This window comes from Seriola lalandi, unplaced genomic scaffold (genome assembly GCF_002814215.2).
Source record: "Seriola lalandi dorsalis isolate HSWRI2012SDOR001 ecotype SW California unplaced genomic scaffold, Sedor1 jcf7180002054976, whole genome shotgun sequence".
NCBI lineage: Eukaryota > Metazoa > Chordata > Actinopteri > Carangiformes > Carangidae > Seriola > Seriola lalandi.
Genome location: NW_019525526.1, coordinates 409,242 through 418,330, shown reverse-complemented (window position 1 = coordinate 418,330; position 9,089 = coordinate 409,242). Strand labels below are relative to the sequence as shown.

General features: G+C 40.8%; 1 protein-coding gene across 1 annotated transcript in view; it reads right to left on the bottom strand.

The window, feature by feature from the left end:
- Nucleotides 1-176: 176 nt before the first annotated feature.
- The window catches only part of fbln5 (fibulin 5), a 12,192-nt gene continuing 3,279 nt past the window's right edge, over nt 177-9,089 (bottom strand). Inside the window, exons 5-11 of the mRNA XM_023396319.2 lie at nt 5,583-5,705; nt 4,091-4,207; nt 3,906-4,022; nt 3,416-3,538; nt 2,468-2,594; nt 1,493-1,688; nt 177-496 (exon numbers count right to left, since the gene is read on the bottom strand). Coding sequence (XP_023252087.1) covers nt 335-496; nt 1,493-1,688; nt 2,468-2,594; nt 3,416-3,538; nt 3,906-4,022; nt 4,091-4,207; nt 5,583-5,705 — 965 coding nt within the window. The 3' untranslated portion in view covers nt 177-334. The remainder of the gene's footprint in view (nt 497-1,492; nt 1,689-2,467; nt 2,595-3,415; nt 3,539-3,905; nt 4,023-4,090; nt 4,208-5,582; nt 5,706-9,089) is intronic.

Sequence of the window (9,089 nt, the reverse complement as noted above, 5' to 3'; positions counted from 1 at the left end):
GGGGGGGGGGGGGGGGGTCATTTCCATCATTTTCAGGGCATTTTCTAAATAGAGGATGTCAGAAATTGTACACCATAAATATCCCTCTGTGTGAAAGTATCACAGCCATAAAAGCTCAGTGTCCATTAAACCAGGGCGGGGCTTCGAGCAGACGGAGGATTTCCCATCAGCACAACTTTGTCTGAGTCTTTATCGGACGTGTCTTTATTGAGGATGACATAATGTTTAAAAAAAAAAAGTGATGAGCTTTCTGAAACAACAAAGCATTACATCAGCTGCAGGTGAGTGCAACCTGATAGTTGGGGGGGGGGGTGATGAAGTTCATGTGGGACCCTCAGAACGGATGCTCCGATACAAATATCGTCAGACGGATGATGGAGCTGCCTCTGAAGTTGATGACGTTGTTGACGGTGACCATCTCCAGGTCCAGCACCACCTCCTTCGGGCCCTTGATTGGCCGGGACAGGACCAAGGTGGCGCTCACGTTGCTGGTTTGCTGTAAGTCACACAAGAGGAGGAGCGTGAGGGACGAAGAACAGGGAAACGGTGAAACTGTGACAGCTGCTCGATGTGTGAACACACACGAGCACAAAGTCAGAGAAAGTTAATGTGTTTTCCACAGAGCAGGAGGTCAGATTACAGCCTGTTGAAACAAGGATAACACTCACTTTCATTTCATCACAAAGAATCTTTACACCTCATACTGTGTCTACACACACACACACACACACACACACACACACACACACACACACACACACACACACAGCTCCATCTGCTGGCTGCACGCTGCACTGAAAGCTCAGGTGCTTCATGTCCATCTTCCTCCTCCTTTAGTCATTGAGCCGCATGTATAAGCTGATACATATGAACCTGTTCAGGTAATGTCATCATCACTATTCTTCATCATTAACGTCTGTTCGTGTTGTTTTTGACTAAAGCGTGAAACTTTCTCCGTGTTTCTATAAACCAGGAAGTTTATTTTCAGACGTGGAGTTCAGATGTGACGAAATAAGCGTCTTTATTGAGGAATGGGGCAGAAACTGGAAAAATGCAATGCTGAGGTCACTGACCTCTCAAGGTCACCAGAGGTCAGATACAAACTGCCTCCACGCCTGAGATAAAACCTCGGTGTGTGTAGATTATCTGCTGAAACCTTCGCGCTTTAGTCGTAAAATACAAAGTGATTTGGCTCAAAATGTGATTTAGGATCGAATCATCTTTGATCTTGTGTGTGAGCTTCATAAACTCACAGTTGAGATCAGACACAGAGGTTCAGGATTTATTGGATATTTACAAAGATGGAGAGTGACTGTAAACACATAAACCTGTCCCAGGTTGTGTGTGTGGATTAACTTGACAGCCCACAGGAAGAGATGTTGATAAATGAATAAACACTTATATCATCTTACAACTACATTATAGTGCGTTAAAACCATTTATTAAATGTTAGTTTAATGCTTGATGTCTGACGCGTCTCAGGAAAACTCACCCTCATGTAAAACTCCCGCCCGTCGTTGCCCGACTTTATCTGGAAGATGTAGAAGGCGCCCGGGTAGCGCGTGGTGGCCTGCATCTGGAAGATGTCTGCAGGCACACTGCGCCCCGACGACAAGTCCATGTGTCGGTACAGAATGGTGAAGGGCTTGTCCCTGCAGGCAGGGTTCTCAGCTGAACACATGCACTGACTGCAGGAGGAGACACAGGGATTCAATGTTACTGTGTGTGTGTGTGTGTGTGTGTGTGTGTGTGTGTGTGTGTGTGTGTGTGTGTGTGTGCGTGAGAGATGTGTGTGTGTGTGTGTGTGTGAGAGATGTGTGTGTGTGTGTGTGTGAGAGATGTGTGTGTGCGCTGATGAAGATTCACCCACACAGAAATGTAAAATATGTCATATACAGTATGTCCCTGTATTATTATCATATATATACATTTACATATATATGAAGTTTATAAGTTTATAACACTACATGAAATACAGAGTAAAATATGTAAATATATTATAACTATCTATACGATGAATTTTTATATATAGACATTTGTTAACAATATAATTACAACAACATGCTTTATAACTTTTTATAGAAATTTATAAAAAACATATTAGTTTAATTAGATTATAAGTTAATGACACATGAAACGCTCATAGTAAAATTTCTATATGTTTATGATAAAAATATCTGTGATGTGATGAATTTTTATACAACATGTATTCTATGTAAAAATTATGAGTTGACATGAGTTTGACAGGTTAAAAAATCTATATGTTTATATGTTTTTCTTATTAATTTCTCAATCATTTGAAACATTCTGGGAAAGTGTCTCAGTCTTAAAGAAGTTCCAATTTCTAATAGGTTTCATAATTTTTACATATATGCCTGTATAAAGTAATAATGTATATTTCATATATGGAAACACAATATATATATATGCACATATATTACATTTTGTATTGACGGGAAGAACTCACTTGTCACTGACTTCGATGTAAGGAGAGTGACACTGTAAAGGATCCAGGCATGTGTAGCCTCCCTGGAAATTGAAACATACTTGTGCTGTTGTACAGGTGTTGTTACCAGTGTCACATTCATTGATATCTTCAAAATCAAACACACAACAGCCAGAGTCAGTTAAAACAGCATCATCATCATCATCATCATCATCATCATCATCAGAGAAACAACATTTCATGTATAAAACATCAGTACAGTTAGTGAGAACGACTGTGACTGGAAATGGTACAAAAGAAAAACAGAGAGAACATTATATCACAGAGAAAGTCAACGCTTGTTTTAATCATTAGCTGATATAAAAACTGATCAGTAAAGACGCCAAACACACGTGCAGATCATTTAAATACAGGCTTAACTTTAACCCTCCTGTTGTTTGACCCGTTTTCAAATGTTTTTACATCAGAAATCTGTTTTTCTTTATCGTTAATTGCCTGAAAATAACATGGATAATTCCTCACTACACTTTATGCAAATGTAATTAATGATTTTTTTTTTAATTTTGGGTGTTTTATTCAAGTTTAAAGCACATGTTCCTCTGATCGAAACTATAGTCAAAATTGTTCAGAATTTAGTTTTATTAAACTTGAAAATATTTACGTTTATTGACAAAAAAAGTCCAAAAAAAATTGAAAAAGTCGCAGTAATGAGTTTGAATGAAGTTGACTGAAAAGGTGTGATGTAATTATTGGGTAATAATTCTATACTTCATGTTTTATAAACAGTCAAACAGATCGGGTCAGTTCTGATCCTGGAGGGGAAAAGTTGCACGAGACAGTACGAGGGTTAAATATCTTCAGTGCAGATTTAACCAGATAAAGACCTCAAACAAAACACATTGCAGGTGACGGATGGAAAATATATGTTTCCATTCATATGTGTCAGTTACTGGACAGCAGTGACTTTACCTTCACAGCTCCGGCCGTCCTCGTAAACATAATATCCAGGTGGACAGATGCAAGAGAAAGAGCCAGGTGTGTTAGCACATCTGTGCTGACACAGAAACTCAGAGAAGCTGCATTCATCCAAGTCTACAGGGAGTAAAAACATCTGGATCAATGCTGGTCAGAGACAGACCGAGAGGAGAAGCACCCAGCGGTCAGCAGACAAACACACACATAGTGTTAATGAAATAACGTGTTGTATTGTCAAAGGATCTAGAAATGTGTCTAGATATGAAATGTATATTTTCACTTCCTTAGAAGGACAACATGCAGCAGGGTGTAAACTTTAATAATAGTTACATGTGTAGGGAAACTGTGAATCGGTTTTATTCCACTGTTGGATGTTTGGAAGCTGCTCTGAGGACAGACTGTATGAAAGTCATAAAAATGCAGATTTTCATGTAGAAATGTGTTTTCTTTAAATCCTAAGATCACGATCAGCTGTGCTGCTCACCGATGCAGGAGGTGCCGTCAGACGCCAGCTCGAATCCCTCGTCACAGTTACACATGAAGGAGCCGTAGGTGTTTATGCAGCCGTGACTGCACGGGTCATCCTCACACTCATTCACATCTGAAGCAGAAACAGTCGTCAACAGTGGCTCTGTGTGTGTGTGTGTGTGTGTGTGTGTGTGTGTGTACCTTGACAGGTCCTGCTGTCTGGGTTGAGGATGAAGCCGGGGTTACAGGAGCAGGAGTACGAACCGGGGACGTTGGCGCACAGCTGTTGGCAGTAACCATAGCGACATTCGTCAATGTCTGGTCAAAAAAGAAAAAGAAAGATTGATTATGAACCAAAACATTTATATATATTTACTGTTATATTATCATCTGCACAGCTGATGGATCTGGAAGAGCTGTGCTGAGCTGCTTTACTGCTCCAAACCTGAAGAGGGCGCTGTTGTGCTAGAGCAGAGCTGCAGCTGCCAGAGGTCACGGGGTCAACAGTATTGACTTTACTCCATTGTCCAACAGCGCTTCCAAGAAATAAGTCATTCATTCATGGAAGTACTTGATATCCCATATTTAGCCACAGACTCATATCTTTACAGTAATTAAACCAAAGTGGAATAGACCACTTTATTTGGGCCATTAACCGCAAATCATGTGTAATCCACTTCAGTGCCAGAAACTTTTTCCGCAGCTTCGAGGCGGCAGTTACTTTCATTACAGTTTAAGAGAAAATCCATCTGCAGAAAGAAGAGAGTAGAAACCTGCCTGATAGAGATAAACCATCTCAATGAAGAAATCGCTCCATAAACTGTCATTTACTGTCACCAGGTCATGACTCTGCCAGCAGGGGGCGATACCACGTCTCCTTCTTGAAGTTGATTTTAAAACCTTATAGACTTGAGACTAAATTCACATCATCATTTCACACCTCCATGTTTTTTCACTGTTTAACCTCCAGATTCGTTTTCCACAAATCTTGTGAGTACAATGTATTCTTGCAGCAAGTTTTCAAATGTCAGAGCGTCCCTAAACGCCCCACAGTTTGAGTGATGTTTCCATATATGTCACATATAAGAGGATTTATTATTATCATATACAGACATCCTCTGGATATATGAAGATATAAGTTTATCACATATATGAAATATGCAAATTAAAATCTATATTATGATTTTTTTATATGGGAAAACATGTTATATAGGGTCAGGATTATATATATATTTAATTTATATATTCTATTTTTACAAATATATAAGATTTCTATATGTTATATATGTTTTTCTTATTAATTTCAAACATGTTTATCTTCCATTTCTGGGAAAGTGTGTCACACTTGTTCTATAATATCAATATATATTTACAGGCTTTGGGATAGACATATATATAATATATATCTACAATATAAACATAGATATTCGTATGGGCTAGACATATGTGTCAATATATGAAATTGTTCCTATTTCTTTTAGGTTTCATATATAATTTTTACACGTGTATATTTTACATATATTTCACACATGGAAATTCATGTACACACATTATATGTGCGTATGGGCTGTTTCTGAACTAACTGATATAATAATGGATTATCTTCCTCAAGCTTTTGATGAACTGACTGAAGTCAGCAGGTTAAACTCCTTCACGGTTCATTTTTAACGCTGGAAAAGCCTCAGTCACTCACCCTGACACTGTCCTCCAATCAGCCAGTATCCCTCAGTGCAGGAGCAGGTGTAGCCACCTAATGTGTTGATGCACACCTGGGTGGGGTTACAGTGATGGGAGTTTGTCTCACATTCGTCAATGTCTGCAACAGAGAAGAGGAGATTAACTCAGCAAGAAGGTCAGAGGTCAAAGTGTACGACAGAGCTAACTGGCTTTAAACCTGAGTCACTCTCTAATTTGATAATATTCTGATTAAATCTGAATTCATTCATGTTACTAATATGAACATAAATCAACAAAATCACAGCTAAGAGCTGAACTAAAAAGTTAAAAACTAGGAGCATCATCAGTGTAAAGAGCGGGATCCAAAGGACTGAGAACACTTTTCCATTCGCTTGAATGTGTTTCAGTGTCATTATATTAGATGGCACACATGGTTTTTCTGTTTAAGTTCCACAGTCCTTTAAAGCGACGTGAAAGTGACACCTGGAGCTTTTCCTCTTAACGACACTCAGGAACATGACACAGAAATATTTCCTCCGGTGGAAAGAAATCATGAGAAACGTCGCACAATCAGCAATTATTTCTCAGTTCTTCTTTAGTTCTGCATCGACTTCATGTTGTTTTGACCACAAATCACTTCTCAGCTTATTGTTATCCAGCACATATAAAACTTTATGGCCGTGCATTTGCATTATTTCCTCTGCTACCAGTCTACAGACTGACATGCACTGCAGCAGCTGAGGGTGAGAGGCCTTTGCTCTAACGCACATCCACCAGACGTGAAATTTTTCCTGTTGGCTTGAGCAGTGTTTGTTTCTCCAGCTCTCAGGTTTTCACCACCCTGTGTTTGAAAAACTCTTAGCACAACACTGCACGTATCAATACACTATCAGCTTACAATTGTTTTCGCTCAGGATTACAGATTTCTCCGATTACAATCTGAATTCCTCTGACGCCCCTGGAGCAGCTCACACACTTCATCATAATAGCCACATTTCCTTATGAGGATATGACATATCAAAAATTCCAGCCCCTGTTTATGGTTCTCAGACTATGAAGTCACCGATCTGCAGAAAAACCGGTGGGGGGAAGTGGGTGGGAGCTTTGTTTGACTAAGGTTTGACTATGATAAGCGATAACGTCTGTCAGTGGGACCGCTGCCCTTTGTGCCAACTTGGACCACTTGTCCTGCAGGGGGATGGTGGTGGGGGCCCAGGGCGTTGGGCCCCCGGCCAACAGCTACACGGCCCCCGGCACCTGCTTGTCGTTACCAGTCAAAACCTCTCTGAGTGGCCCTCAGCTGCACCCCATGTGCAGCCTTCCTGCAGATCTCCAACATACACACACAAAGTGCAGCAGTGTTTCAGTTCAGCTCCTTATATAGAGCGTTTCATGAGCTGCTCACGAGCTTCGGGGTCACGCCGAAAATCCCGATCCAGCCTCAGAGAAGACATGACAGATGGGATTGGGTTTGAAATACCTGAGCGTCGGTCACCAGGAGGAAAAGGGAGAAAACTTCACAGCTGAAGGATCCTGACGCCAAATTTATACACAGACTGATTCAAAGTTGCCTGTCGTGCATTTCTCAGTTTATCCGATGGGTTTTATTTTATTTTATAAGCCCACGAGGTTGGAAATGTTTCTCAAGCCACAGATGAGCGTGTAATCCTCCAACCCGAGCAAAAACATGAAAATACCCCAAACTCAAGTTATGAGCGGAAATGAATATTACAGTCCCGTGGGAATGAAAAACACTAGACGAGATAGTATCTGAACTGCAGAGGCATCATGTGGTGTGTGTGTGTGTGTGTGTGTGTGTGTGTGTGGATCTACCTCCTGCTGAAAGGCTCAGATCACCTACAACACAGACACATGTTCTCTCATCTGTCGCTATTAGAGCAAGTCAAGCATTTAGCACTAAATGCTAACATGCCATCAATGACAATAATGCCATGCTAATGTTTAGCAGGTGTAATACTTAACATTCACCATTTTTATTTAGCATGTTAGCATGCTAACATTTGCTAATTAGCATTGAGGTCTAAAGCTATTTTCATAAGATAACATAACATAAGATAATACCACAGTTTTCAGAACAACCTCAGCTCTTTAGAGGCGCTGTGTAAAAAGATCATTTGCCCCAAATGCTGAAAAAATTGACGCCCAGTTTTTGAAATTCTTAAAATCTCTTTTTTAGACTTGAATTGTTTTGGTGCTTGAAATGAGTTTATCAAAGTCTTAGGTTCCTGAAAAATAGAACAATATACCAGTAAAATAGGAGATAAATGTAGAATAAATGTCTAAAATGAACCAAATGTTAGAGGCCGGATTATTGGCCTTCTAGCTCCGGCTGAGAGTCACATCTGATCTTGTAAGAATATGAACCGGAGATTAGAGAATCCACAAAGAATACATGCAGCATATTTCAAGGCAATTCATCCAATAGTTTTTGAGATATTTCAGTCTGGAGGAAAGTGGTAAAAAACCTCGACAGCAACATTTCTCTCCAGAAACAGTGTCATTTCTCTGCTCCAACAACTCTGGCATGAACTCTAACACTGACTGCAGCCACATCTTATCACCAACATCAGTGGCCGACCTCAGTAATTCTCTTGTGGCTGAATGGGAGAAAATCCCTGCAGCCAGGCTCAGAAATGTCTTGTGAAAAGTCTTCCCACAAGAGTGCAGGTTACAGTTTGTCTGCACGAAGCACGAAACCGCGAAAGGGAGAGAGAAATATGCCTTTCTGTAATTTGGATGGATTACAGAAATTACAGAAAGAGGCGGTTAATACTGTGATTCTAAAATGCAACTGCTGTGCTATCCGGCCTCGTAAAAACTAAGCCACAGATGCATAAACACAAACCTCTCGGGCTAATTTCTGCTATTGTTCTGTCAGACTGGTGCCAGTAGTGACACTGATGGAGCACAGCGTCATTAACTGAGAAACAAAGCCATGTTTGTTACAGGTTCAGACGGGAAGTCACAGTCTGTGTAGTTTCTGCCCCATAGCTGCATCAATCAACAGCCCATTACATCACCACACACACACACATACACACACACACACACACACACACACACACACACACACACACACACACACACACAGCAGCAGCAGCCTTCAGGGGTGTATGGACTCATTAGGATTGGCCCCCACAGAGACAAGCCTGTTCTCCAGGACCGGCTCGGGCACAGATCTGGCAACAAATGACCTCATGTTTGGCGTTGTGATGGTGTAGTTTACCCAAACAAGGTTGTGAGCGATTCCCCGACAGCCCCCCCCCCCCCCCCCCCCCCTAAAAAGAGAAACAGTCCGTATTTGTGCATGAGCTAAACTCTAAAGCTCTTCACAGAGAGAAAACTGTAGTGTGTGTGTGTGTGTGTGTGTAAATTTTCCACTCATGATTTATCCACAGTGACACTCCAAATGGACTTTAAAGACGCCATTTTCAACAGCTTGTCTCTGCTGGACACACTGGGGCAATTATGTTAAGATGTATTTAAGACAGCTGGGAGTGGA